Below are 13,384 nucleotides of genomic sequence, written 5' to 3'. Positions count from 1 at the left end.
GTGATCAAAATAAACCTGGAAGCCGATTCTTTAGAATTGTTTAAATGCATTTTCGCTGTAAAACTCCACTTAACGTGCTCCTGTGCGTAAACGTCTTTGTGACGCATTTAAAATAACAAGTCGGTCCAGGCAAAGCACTGCCTTAGCAAAAGGTAGGCAGTTTTTTGCTCGCTCCATTTGCATGGCCATACTTTGGTCTCGTACTCTGTGGACCTTAAGATTAAATTCATCTTTCCTTCGCCATCGCTAACCCTTAAAGAAGGATCAAATAACCCTAGTGAAATCCGCGACGCTTCTCCGGCCGCGCGCCATATGCTGAGGAGTCCCTCACCCTGTGCGGCGGTGACCCCCGCAGTGGACTGCCTGGACCCCGAGTGCTCTGGCCACGGCGTGTGCGTGAGCGGCATGTGCCTGTGCCGCAAGGGATGGAAAAGCAACGACTGCAGCGAGCCGGACAGCGACGCCCTGCGCTGCCTGCCCGACTGCTCGGGACACGGACAGTTCGACCTGGACCTGCAGCGATGCGCCTGCGATGACCAGTGGACTGGGCCAGACTGCTCACAGGGTCAGTTCTCAACACCGCTCGTCGTATGGAAACAGCTATCGCCTCTTGCTTCAGTCTCGTCGGGCTACTGATGAATAATTGACATAACGACACATACCTGATAGCTGGCGCAAAGTGATTGCAAAGCACCAGATTTCCTATGAAGCCTCTGTATGTCGGTCCATTTCGTTGGAAAGGAAGTTACTGCACATGTCTGTTTCTGTTTTGTAGGTGTCGTTGTTGGCTGATCAGCGAAATGGCGCATATTCACACCGGGAGACCGGCCAAGGACCGGGAGGTACAGAAAGGCTAATCAGCCGGACGTTCTCGCGACCAAAAAAAAAAAAAGAAGCAGCTATGGACCCACTTAAGCTATCCTTAAGAGGAAGTGCGTAGCATTGGAGAGTTGTCTTTGGTTTTCTCCTTCCACGGTAGCGTGCTTGTTAGGCCACCCCCGATGTTTGGGAAGCCCCGCCTTAGGTCCGGTAGACGGTCGAGGAGTTTCCACAGGTACCCCCGCAGTCGCGGTCCCACTTGCAGACGACCCTGACTCCAGTACAGAACGCTGTGACACGTCCTTTCTCGACTGTGAGCAGCTGCGACTGCCACTCGCGCCTCCATGCTGCCGACATAAGCAACTTTTCCCGCCATAATCCGACCTAGTCCGGATTTTCGTACCACCTTAAACTTTGGAGTCCAAAATTTCGGGGGTGGGCCAACCTCTGTCCCATTTAGGAATCAGGAAATTTCTTGTCATCCATCGCATTTTCGTCGACGCATTAAAAAAAATCGGAAAACCAAAAAGCTTGACGATAACGCACGCGTTAGAGCATCACCATGCGCTCCTATAGCAGGTAGGGGCTGGACTGAAGTTAGTGACCACAGGAGAGGCAATATTGTAAGATTTACCATGACAGTCGATGTGAACTAGTTTCGCTGGCTTCCTTTTTGTTATTGAAGAGCACACTGTTTGACCTTTACTATGCACTCATTTAGGGAAACGTTTTTGGAACCGCCTGCATGTGCGTGTGCGCGGGTTAATCATTTGCTTCTATGTCAGTACTCTTATTTTGTTCATTTACGTTAACATGTAAAGAAAGCTTGGTGCCTGACAGCGGCGCTGGCTAGTCCTTTCGCACAGCGGAAGAAAACACACTAGAACTTAAGATCCAATGCTCAATCGATTACAGCTACAATACGCGACATGGAGAACACAATATGCACGCCAGAAATGTCGGCAGTGGATAATAACAAATAAACACGGTATATTAACAATAAACAGCGAGGACGGACATGCGGACTTAAACAATGTCATAATCACAGACATATGAAAGTAATATGCAAAGCTGATACGCTGTAATCAAAATGGGTCTCTGCATGTACAGACTTCGTCGAGAGAGCGTGCAGGCCACGGCGCCCGTGACCGAGCTATCGTAGGACCACGTGGTTGAAATTCAGTGGCACTCGCGATGCTACAAACCTATCCAATGTGGGTGACATAGGTCTGCTCACTCTGGAGAGCTCAGCACGTGCACACTGTGGCCCGTACGCTTGCAGCCGAGACTGCATGCACAGGCTCGAAGCCTGCACGCGAGCGAACCGCGACCCAGGGTCGCCCCTGGGCTCTCACGAGGCTCTGGCGGCGCGCTGTTCCAGAGAAGTGCGACCTGGACTGCGGGCCGCACGGCCGGTGCCAAGGGGGCGAGTGCATCTGCATCGACGGCTGGACGGGGCCCAAGTGCAACGAGAAGCTGTGCGACGTCCGCTGCGTGGAGCACGGCCAGTGCAAGAACGGCACGTGCCTCTGCATCCAGGGCTGGAACGGACGCCACTGCACGCTCGGTACGAGCCTTCGCCCGCTCTTCACGCAGTCCCAACTATGCGTTGCCCTGAACGGCAGAAACAGTCTGTGCACACGTGTTGCCGTCCAACTCGTGGTTTTAGGATGAAGCGTCCACGTAAATGACCTAGAGGTATTATTGACGTCGATAGTGTTTCCGTTCAACGTTTTGCCTCCATAAAAACGCAGCCGCCGCGGCTCGAACCCGACCGCGGCGGCTGCGTTTTTATGGAGGCAAAACGCTAAGGCGCCCGTGTGCTGTGCGATGTCAGTGCACGTTAAATATCCCCAGGTGGTCGAAATTATTCCGGAGCCCTCCACTACGGCACCTCCTTCTTCCTTTCTTCTTTCGCTCCCTCCTTTATCCCTTCCCTTACGGCGCGGTTCACGTGTCCGCCGATATGTGAGACAGATACTGCTCCATTTCATTTCCCCAAAAACCAATTAATTAATAAAGAAAGAAGCTCTTCAGCAAAAGTTGGCAGGCGCTTTTGAGGAGGAGCAGGCGCTGTAACAGACTGTGTTCCGTTTTCTGCATCGACACTGTAAAAAAGAAGGATGAAGAGTTTATTTCTCGCCGATGTCCTGTAGTAACAGGCCATGCGTGCTGTAGTGCTCAACGTCATGCAGCTCCGACGGATTCAGCTTCTCTCAAGTATGAAGTGTTTGAATCGACGACAAAGAGCGCTGTAAGAACCAATTACGCGTAGTTTGTATTATTTGATCAGGATGTCTTGAAGCTTTGGTATTGTCCTAGCGAACATGTGTGCGCATATGTGCGTTCGTGTGCCAGCGTGCGCGTGTGCGCATGTTCGTGCTTTTTCTTGTTGCATTTTAACAAATATCTTAGCATGCAACCATTCGTTTAAATTTAGCATTGTTTCGACAGAGCAACTTTAATGCCATTCACTGAATGCGACTGCTGTCATGCCATTTTTTACTGCATGAACATGTTTGCAAGCACATAGCGTAATAGGATTAACGCTCGCCTCTTTTCTTTTTCCACCATCTGCAGAGGGCTGCCCTCATAGCTGCAACAGCCATGGTGACTGCATTATGTCCGATGGAGACTGGCGATGCAAGTGCCACGGCGGCTGGGATGGTCCGGACTGCAACGTTCCTATGGAAAAAACGTGCGACGACCGCATAGACAACGACAATGGTCAGCTGCTGAAATATGCACCATCACTTTATATTCGAACATGCCTGATGAGCTTTTTAATTACCTCTAAAAAAGGCTGGGAAAACATACTTGCTGCTAACCAATAATATTGAAGGAATCAACTGCACTTAGTACTTACTAAACTCTGTGTTCATTGAGCTAAAATGCGGCACATGAGATCCTTCATTCTCTGTGAAGGTGCAGCGATGTGTTGACGTCAGACTGAGGCGCGGCATTGCCTCCGCGCTAGAAGAGGCGCAGCGAAAATCCCGAACCTATGGAATGGCAACGCAATGAGTACAACTTTCGTGTTTTGTAATTCGTAAAAGGCCTGTCACACTAGGCCGACAGTCGGCCGATTCGGTCTGCCAAAACCGTGTCATCCTGATGTCGGGCTCTACGCCACACTGCGCCGACTAAAACGGTCGGCCGAGTGTCGGCGCCGGCGCCAGGTGTCCTACAAGACGGCAGTTGGCCGATGGTCCGCCAACTCCTATGTCACACTAGCGAGACATCGTGCGAGACCGCACTGGTACGAAAATCAAGCCTAACTGAGCGGGCGGATCTTGCGTGATGGCTGAAAACAAAGGAAGAAATTGGCTATTGGCCTGTCCTTGCACGGTTCACCTCGCCATGTCTACTTATGACTGGTGCCTTGTAAGGTGTTATCGAGAAATAACGGTAGACTACTCTGCGACGACTTCTGAGCGAGATTTCCGCCTTTATGTTAGCACTTTTCCTGTTTATATTAGAAGACCGATTTCCTTCCAGAGATGCATTTGTTGGAGGACGATTTGCATCTAAGTCGAACCTTGTTATAACGAACCTGGTTATAACAAAGGAATGGCGATTCTGCTTGGAAGGTCAGTCAACGCGGGCTATAACCAAGCTACGGCTATACGCCGGGCCCCTTCATTTTAGTTATAGCGAGGTTCCAAAATGCACTCACCGTGCTTAAATAGTGTGGACATCAACGCAAGCCCGCTTACGAGGCTTTACCTTGTGCCTTGTCCACAGATGGCCTGACTGATTGCGCTGACAGCGAATGCTGTTCACACAAGGCCTGTGTGAAGAATCCGCTCTGTTTTTCCTCGTCTGACCCACTGGATATCCTGCTGCGGAAACAGCCGCCGGCGGTGACGGCTTCTTTCTTTCAAAGGATGCAGTTCCTCATTGAAGAAGACTCAGTGCAGAGTTACGCCAAGAAGGATGCTTTCAATGACAGGTATTGGTCAAACCTTTAGTCTTCTTTTGGCGTAGCCTTTTTATTTTTCTGTGGCTACTCTTTCGCTAGCAAAATTCATGTCCGTGTTTATGCAGCTGGTATGCTTCCTATGCTGGAACAGCTTTAGCTATAGCTATTAGTAAACATCTAACTCTAAGCTTGCTTCTAGCTTTGTGTAGCATCGTGCGCCAATGCTTTAAACTGTGCAGTGTGATTGTGCTTGAGTGCTGTGCAGTGTCTTTAGCCCCGTGTCGTTTACTTACAGGTGCAGTGCATGCGAAATGCCAGCTTTCTGTCGCTAACTTGTGTGCCAGCGTGCATGCTTCTATCTTGCTCTGCATCCAATAACCAAAGACTTCGTTTCTTTACCTGCTGCTTCAGTGTGATACGGAATCATTTCAATGCAAGGTAGGTTCGTGTTTGACCCTCTCTCTCTCTCTCTCTCTCTCTCTCTCTCTCTCTCTCTCTCTCTCTCTCTCTCTCTCTCTCTCTCTCTCTCTCTCTCTCTCTCTCTCTCTCTCTCTCTCTCTCTCTTTCTCTCTCGTTCTATGCATGCAAGATACGCTTTCCAGACTAACTGTTGTGAACTGCGATAAGTTTTAGTGCAAATTTGAGAGGCAGTGTGTATGTGTGTGCCGCTTTTATGCGAAATATTCTTACCTGCTTGTATAACTGTCCGCTGCGCCAGACACAAGCGAGTCCTTCAGGAAGCGCGAGCTGCGGTCGAGGCGAGTAGCTGCGGCGTCTGCCGGAGCTCACGTATTCCACGACCGTGCAAGAAAGCAGCAGCGTCCTCGCTACTCTCAATTGATGGTAGCCGCTCGCTTGCGTCGGTGACTATTGCTCTCGATAGTGCAGACGTTCCGAATGCACTTGCTGTTACTTTACAGACGCTCGCAAAAGTTTTCGGGACAGGGAAAGCACAGAAAAAAAAAAGGGGGGGGGGGTGGATTTTCTGCAAGCATTATGCGTGAGGCCTGGGAGGGAGACGCGCACTGCGCGGGCTGGACTTGCATGGGCGGGGCACGCACCCCGATTCCTGGCAACTCGCTTAGACTGCGAGAAAATTGAGCTTTTTTGTGGTTATCGTGTTCCGAAAAGCTCCGAAGGAAGAACTGCGTCCTAAGTTTGCACGAACACTTTCCTTTCGATGCCTTGTTTGCACGTGTTGTCTACTGCTTTGTCGTAAACCTACCTTGCAAGTATGCTTTGTAGTGGGCTAGTCAGCCTGTTTTGTCTGGTTGTTGCTCCGTGTCATAGTGCCAAACTATGAGCTCACTGGTATTTGTTACCTACTGGGAACTTATTTAATGCTTGGTTCTGTCTGCACAATCATGTTTAAATTTGTCGCATTTTTATTTACAGCCGGGCCTCTGTCGTCAGAGGTCAAGTTGTAAGTTCTTCCGGAAGTCCATTGAAAGGAATAAGAGTTGGGACTGCTGGAGATGGCTTATTCGGCTTCACGGTCACAAGAGACTCCGGATGGTACGTAATATTAGCATTTCGTATTAGCATTTTCTTGCGAGCGAAGTTATTACCCGAGCAGAAGGCTGAAAGCTGGAAGGAGCAAATATGCAATGATACTGTACCCTGTAAATGTCGAGGAAAAGACATATGAACTTACACACTTGAAGGTAATCTTCAGCGCCGAACAATTTGTGTATAAAACCTTTGAATGAACCTCCATCAGCTCATAAAAGCTAGTTGTGACGGGCAATTTCCAAAGTATTCAAGCTTTTGGTGCCACTGAGAGTCGAGGCTTTGCTTCAGTAATCCCCAGAGGGACAGCCCTAGTGATTCAATTAGGACACATGCTTGCACGTCCCATTAGCGACCGCTTCATAAAGTTACGAAACCCTGTTTCATTCGGCCTCTTGCGTTTACTTAGACGCTCCCGTTCTTGACCACATCAGGTTCGATTTGATGGTCAATGGTGGTGGAGCAGTGACGCTGCAATTTCGACGAGATCCATTCGACCTTCACGAGCGGACAGTGATGGTGCCTTGGAATGAAATCGTCGTCATGGACCAGGTGATCATGAGCCTCAGCCAAAACAAGGCGCTGGAAAACCGAGGACTGGCCTGCACCGACCATGACTACGACACCATGAGGCCTGTCGTGCTGGCCACCTGGAAGCACGGATTCCAGGGCGGGTGCCCCGAAAGGAGTGCAGTCCTGGCTGAATCCCAGGTGCGGCTTTTGTGACACTGTGGCACTGCCAAATGCGATAGCGCCCACCAGTGAGCCTCCGTCTATCTCGCTTATTAGTTTTCTGTCACTGCTTCCTTTTTCTCAAATCCCTCCTTGCGTCGCATTTCCTAGACTTGATATCATGGCTTTGTTCAAAGATCGAAATTGTTTCGTTTTTGGTAGAAGATTTGGTAGAAGATTGGTAAGCAGTTTGGAGTTGCATACAGTTGTGAGTTGGTGTCAGATACACGTGCTCAGGTGGGAATCAAACGCAGACAGCCGCTGTTAATTTAAGCAGTCTTTCGCCCTCTTTGAGTTCACCTATAGGGAGCAACAAAAGAGACTTAACCTTTCCCTGTGAAAGGTCCACCACAATGTATATTAATCAGGCGGTTAACATCAAAACGAAACTTTCCGATGAAACAGATAACAATCCGGGCAACATGCTGTTTTTCCGCAACTGCGGCGGCTCAGTGGTTATGGCGCTCGGCTGGTGTCCCGAAATACGTGGGTTCGATCCCGGCTGTGGCGGTCGCATTTCGTTGGAGGCGAATTTCTAGAGGCCCGTGCACTGTGCGATGTCAGTGCACGTTAAAGAACCCCAGGTGGTCGAAATTTCCGGAGCCTTCCACTACGGCGCCCTTCATAGCCCGAGTTGTTTTGGGACGTTAAACCCGCATAAACCAAACTGTTACCAACTTCCAAGGTTGCGAGGTACGGCGTCAAAGGGCAGCAGTCGCCTGTTTGGCTTGCCGTGCTCGCGCGCTTCGGGGTGTGTGGTGCGACGCCTATCAGCACGATTCATTCAATAGATGTGGTTAAGTGGCCCCGCGTATTGTGTTCTTACTGTGCAGTTTGAAATGATCGGGAAAGAAGCTCGACGCTCCAGTGCAGCTTTGCCTCTCACTTTTCTGTGCTCTAGGCGGGCGAAAAGGCTGGGAATTTTGGTTCCTCATTTATGTATTGTGTAAAAAGTGAAGGCTTAAACAGTGACAGATCAGCTCAAACCGCGAAACAAATATCTGGTGTTGATCAATTAATTAAGTAATGGACTTGTTATGGGCCATAATTACACTATGGGCTCGAAGGCTGGTGGTAGTTAAAGGGACTATGTAATAAATTAATTGAGGTTACATAAAGCAGACGAGTGATTGGCATGCGATCACTCGTCACCCCAGGGCAAGAATTTTTGAGCTAGCATCAATAACAACCAAGATATAGACGATTAAAAACTACGCTCCTCCTCTCCCCCCTCAACTCGTACACGCGGGGCACCAGAAAAAAAAAATAAAGAAAACAGGTCTGGTACTGGGCCCCGCCCATGAACACGTCATCCGCTGACGTTCGGTTTGCAACTTCCGGTTGTCGCACCCAGCGCCCCAGCAGCAGCGTGGGCAGCGTCTCCGCGTTCTCTCCATAGAGAAACATACTTACGTAGGTACGTTTCTCTATTGTCTCTCTTCGCCTTTCTGGACTGCGGCACGCGTCGGATTCTTTTGCTTGTCGTCTGTTGTTGTGGACGAAAAAGACACTGTGGGTGGCTCCGGAACACCCGACAGAGAGGGGCGGCAGAGGTAAATTAAAGCCATATGCGCGAAGGCAGTGGTGACCTGGCTCGCACTTGCTCGAGGGTCTCGCGCGGCGGCACGAGCAGACGACTTTCACGGCTACCGGAAGTGTGCCCGTGACGTCGTGGCTGCCGTGGCTCCAGCGAATGACAGCATGTGGGGGCCTGCCGACGTCACGGAACTAGTGACGTCTATTTGCACGATTTTAGTTGCAAAATCTGTCACTACGAGAACTCCAATCGGCGCGCGAATATTGAAAAACACTGTTTTTAAAAATTCATAATAAATTGCCCGCTCAGTTCCGAAGACTCATACTTAGTGTGAATGCTTCTTAGCATCATTTCTAAGCATTGAAAACATTTACAAGCGACTTTTATTTCATTGCATAGTCTCTTTAAGGGCAACGAATTTATTTAGACCCTGGAGCTTTTTCGCGTGCACTGATAACAGTGTGAAGGTTCGAGGTAGTGGGTAATTGTGTGAACATTAATAGCGGTACAGACAAAAAAGCGCTCGTGCACTGTTTTATTCTCGTGTGCTTGTTTCACTATGAATGTTCACATGCGCTGGTAGCTCAGTATGTGGGCACCTTTTCATTCAGCCTTAATGGAAACGCGGCCGCGACAGTCGGCCGCGGACCCGCAGACATGTGCTCCGCACCCAAACGTTGTAGCCACGGAGCCCCCACGGCGGCGGTTCCTGTGCAACTGAAATTTACGTGATCGAGTTCGTTCTAAGGGAAGCTTTCAAATTCATGTCCGTAGTTCGAGACAACCTGGTCTGTCAAGACACTGTCATGTCGTCTTGCTGTCGTGCATTTTTCTGCCCCCAGGTGGTGCAGGAGAGCATCGCCATACCCGGGACTGCCCTACACCTAGTGTACCACAGCAGCAGAGCAGGAGGCTACCTGTCCACCATTCAACTCCAGTTGACCCCCGAAACCATTCCATTTACTTTGAGGCTGATCCACCTCAAGATATCGATAGAGGGCATCCTTTTTGAGAAGAAGTTTGAAGCTGACCCAGGAATCAAGTTCACGTACGCCTGGAACCGCAGGAACGTCTACAGGCAGAAAGTGTACGGAGTGGCGGTTGCAACAGGCAAGTGCGCCATATTTGCAATGATCAGCAATGTCTGGTTTGCTGAACTGTGGATGCTTTTCCATTTCTTCCTTTGTTTTGTGTTGTGTTCTGAGAACGAGTTCCAGATCACAGAAAAGTGCTATCTTTCATCTGCAGCTTTCTGCAACTACATAGTGCGCTTTTCTGCCATTTTCTCAGTAACTTGTAAATGCTTCTTTTGCATTGCAGTTGTGAAGTAAATGTGTGGTTACAGTAATGTAAAGGAGTCACTCTTGGTACCTGAGGTGTTCCTTCTCATACGGTTGTGGTAGGTTGCTTTTTCGAACCACGACTAATTTCTTGCTTGCCCCTCTCTCTTTCAGTTTACGTTGGTTACGAGTATATAAACTGTCCATCGATTATATGGGAAGTGCAAGCGACGCAGGTGAGCGGGCATGACATGAGCATATCGGAGATCGGTGGCTGGAATCTTGACATACACCACAGATACAATTTCCACGAAGGTAAGCCGTTCGCGCATGCAACTCTTCCTGTCGATTTCCCGCCTTTCATGTCCTTATAAACCTTTTTTCTCTTTCTTTCTTTCCCCTTTTCAGGCATCCTGCAGAAAGGAGATGGAACGAACATCTACTTGAAGAATAAGCCTAAAGTGTTGCTCACAGCTGTGGGCGATGGCCAGCAGAGGCCGCTCCACTGCCAGCAGTGCAATGGAGTCGCCAAGGAGCAGCGGTTGCTGGCACCCGTGGCTCTGGCTTCTTCACCAGACGGATCAATTTACGTCGGCGACTTCAACTTGATTCGACAGATCACGACAGATGGCAAAATTCGCACCATAGTGGAGCTCAGGTAAAAACTGGTCGCGACTGTACAGAGTGTTATTGCTCTGCTTTCGGCGTAAAAGCAGCGCGTCCGCAAGTTCGTTGTATTTTTCTTAGTACTGGCGCTCAGTAATGCTTCTTTCTCGTTTATTTTCAGCGCCGCGCAAGTGGCATACCGGTATCACCTGGCCATCGGCCCCGCTGATGGCAGGCTGTACCTTTCGGACCCGGAGCGCTACCAGATCCTTCAGGTCGTTAACTACAAGGACGTTCCGGACGTGAAAAACAATGTGATGGTCGTTGTCGGCAACGGTGCAAAGTGTTTACCCGGCGACAAAATGCTGTGCGGCGATGGGAGACCTGCGAGAGACGCAAAGCTTGCTTACCCGAAAGGTTAGAAACCGTACCGCGGCCTTTTTGTCCACGCCAGTGCCATTTCTGTTTTGCCGTTACGTCGCTCAACGTTGCAATTATTCTCTCTCTTTATGCAGGAATTGCCATTTCGATGCATAACGAGATTTTCATTGCTGATGGTACGAACATCCGTATGGTGGATAAGAATGGAATCATTCATACCCTTGTTGGAGATCACTACCACAAAAACCACTGGAAACCTATTCCTTGCACAGGAACGTTTTCCCTCACTCAGGTGAGTCATCGGCACGTATTCTGCGTTATTCTTTCGTTTTCGCTTGTTTCTGTACAAAAACGATGAAAGCATACAGCCGAAGCACACTAACGCTGAAAAAAAAAATACATTATGCTCTGTAGCGACTCCTTCTTAAGCACCAGCTTCGTTTCTCTGCCGGCACTTTGCCGACTTTTTCCTCTTGCTGTCACTTTTAGCGTTTGCTTTTTAGTGCACGGCGCGATGACGGATTTGTATTCCTCGTAGGTTAACCTCCGCTGGCCTACCGAGCTGAGCATTAACCCGCTCGACAACTCCCTGCACATCCTCGATGACCACATGGTCCTGCGACTCACTCCGGACAAGCGGATCAAGATCGTCGCCGGCCGGCCCTTGCACTGCCCGTCGGCGGCGGGCCGAGAAAGGAGCGACTTCGCCACGGACGTGTTCCTGGAGGCGCCCCAGAGCCTCGCTTTCGGGCCCAACGGAGACCTGTACATCGCCGAGTCCGACTCCCAGCTTGTCAACCGCGTGCGCGTGCTCGGAAGCGACGGCCGCATCAGCCGCTTCGCCGGCGCCGAGCTCAAGTGCTCCTGCCTCGAGCTCAACTGCAAGTGCTTCGACGAAGACCACTTTCTGGCGACCACGTCCAAGTTGAGCACTATTTCGTCCATAACCGTCACTCCGGACGGCGTCCTTCACATCTGCGACCAAGGCAACCTTCGCGTGCGCTCCGTGACGGCGTCGCTGCCCAAGCCCAACGACGAGCACCTCTACGAGATCTACTCGCCGGAGACCCAGCAGGTGCACACGTTCAACCGGCATGGTCAGCACACCTCGACGCGCCACATCCTTACGGGAAAAGTGATCTACATATTCACCTACAACGTCAACACCTCCTTCGGCAAGCTCAACACGGTGACCGACGCCGAGGGCAACAAGATCTACATCCTGCGCGACCACAGCAACCACGTGAAGACCATAGAGAACACGCAGGGGGCCAAGTGCCAGCTGGAGATGTCGCGCATGAAGCTACTCCAGAGCTTCGTGACGCCGGACAACTTCAAGACGGTGTTCGACTACCACGGCAGCACGGGGCTGGTGCGCAGCAAGATCGACAGCTCCGGCCGCTCCGTGGTCTACGGCTACGACGAGTACGGCCGCCTCACGGAGGCCATCACGCCCAGCGGCCAAACCATCCGGCTGTCGTACAACCTGGCCACCAAGGGCGCCTCGGTCACTGTCACGCGCGACAGCAAGGACCCGGTGTCGCTGCTCATCAAGGGCTCCGACGTCACCACGCGCGTCGGTAAGGGATGCTTTTTTCTCCTCTCTTCTATTGTTAGGCTTATCACTAAGTTCGGCTTCGCGCTGCACAGCCGTGGGTCTCTACATCGAATTCACATAGCCTCCATATTTGGCTTTCCTCGTCTTCGAGCCCCTCCCAAACAAAACGACAAACGAAAGGTTTGCCTGTGTCACCACTAAATCATTTTCAGCACATCTAGAGCCGCTAGAGAACACGCTGATTATGAAATAAGGCACCAATGGCACCAACATTATATTTCAGCCGATTAGCCCAGAGGTCATTTTGCAATATGAATTTATCTCCAATATATTTAAGGAAAACCCTCAATGTGGAGTAAATTTCAATTGAACAGCAACTACTCATTAGCGTCCACTCATAGCTGCGCATTTTATGATATTTTAGCGAATTTTCGTGCATATATTTTTCAAGAATACAGTCTAACTAGCCACCTTATTCTAATGAAAGTGGCCCGCAAAATTTACGCAAACCAAAATGTACTGATGTTTTTCCTGCAAATTAAAGGGGCCATGACAGCCTATTTTTACGCATACCCTGCTTATCGCCTTTAATTCCCAACAGGTTAAATTACAATCTCCCCAATTTTCAGTTGATTTTGTGCGGTAAATATTCTTAAAACGTATTTTTTTCGTTTCTTTTGCGAACTGCTTGCTGGTCTGGCAACCTCTGATCGCTGACGTCACAAGCGCATACACTGCACGCGTCGTCTGCTGCGAGCTGTTGAGGTGCCTGCATGCACACCGTAGACAGCGGTAGCTCGAAAAGTTTTTTTCTTTTAACCTAGCGAAATAAAATGCATTTTCCGTGTTCCCTTTTGGGAAGCCTTGAACTTAGTACGCGAGCTGAGTGATCCTTGGGAAAGCGGACTTGCTCGTGGCGCCCACTTTCCGATTGTTGAGGAACAGAAATCGATGGACCCCTGTTTTATTATTTACGCTTAGAAGCATGCTGTTCGTATGTTATGGGCGTGGTATCTTTTGAGCAGTCAAGTGCTCCCGTA

General features: G+C 50.0%; 1 protein-coding gene across 11 annotated transcripts in view; it reads left to right on the top strand.

Annotated features, from left to right (window-relative positions):
- Ten-m (teneurin transmembrane protein Ten-m) overlaps nt 1-13,384 on the top strand; it is a 318,976-nt gene that overhangs the window by 294,314 nt on the left and 11,278 nt on the right. For all 11 annotated transcript variants that reach the window (XM_077662564.1, XM_077662565.1, XM_077662563.1 and 8 more), the window contains exons 12-23: nt 356-565; nt 2,201-2,386; nt 3,400-3,546; nt 4,564-4,771; nt 6,137-6,256; nt 6,685-6,961; nt 9,362-9,629; nt 9,974-10,114; nt 10,208-10,457; nt 10,587-10,822; nt 10,921-11,078; nt 11,325-12,366. In XM_077662564.1, the coding sequence (XP_077518690.1) occupies nt 356-565; nt 2,201-2,386; nt 3,400-3,546; nt 4,564-4,771; nt 6,137-6,256; nt 6,685-6,961; nt 9,362-9,629; nt 9,974-10,114; nt 10,208-10,457; nt 10,587-10,822; nt 10,921-11,078; nt 11,325-12,366 (3,243 nt within the window). The remainder of the gene's footprint in view (nt 1-355; nt 566-2,200; nt 2,387-3,399; nt 3,547-4,563; nt 4,772-6,136; nt 6,257-6,684; nt 6,962-9,361; nt 9,630-9,973; nt 10,115-10,207; nt 10,458-10,586; nt 10,823-10,920; nt 11,079-11,324; nt 12,367-13,384) is intronic.

The sequence above is a fragment of the Amblyomma americanum genome, chromosome 4 (assembly GCF_052857255.1).
Source record: "Amblyomma americanum isolate KBUSLIRL-KWMA chromosome 4, ASM5285725v1, whole genome shotgun sequence".
In the NCBI taxonomy this organism is placed as follows: Eukaryota; Metazoa; Arthropoda; class Arachnida; order Ixodida; family Ixodidae; genus Amblyomma; species Amblyomma americanum.
The sequence above is the reverse complement of the archived record's forward strand: the minus strand, read 5'-3'. Positions and strand labels throughout refer to the sequence as shown.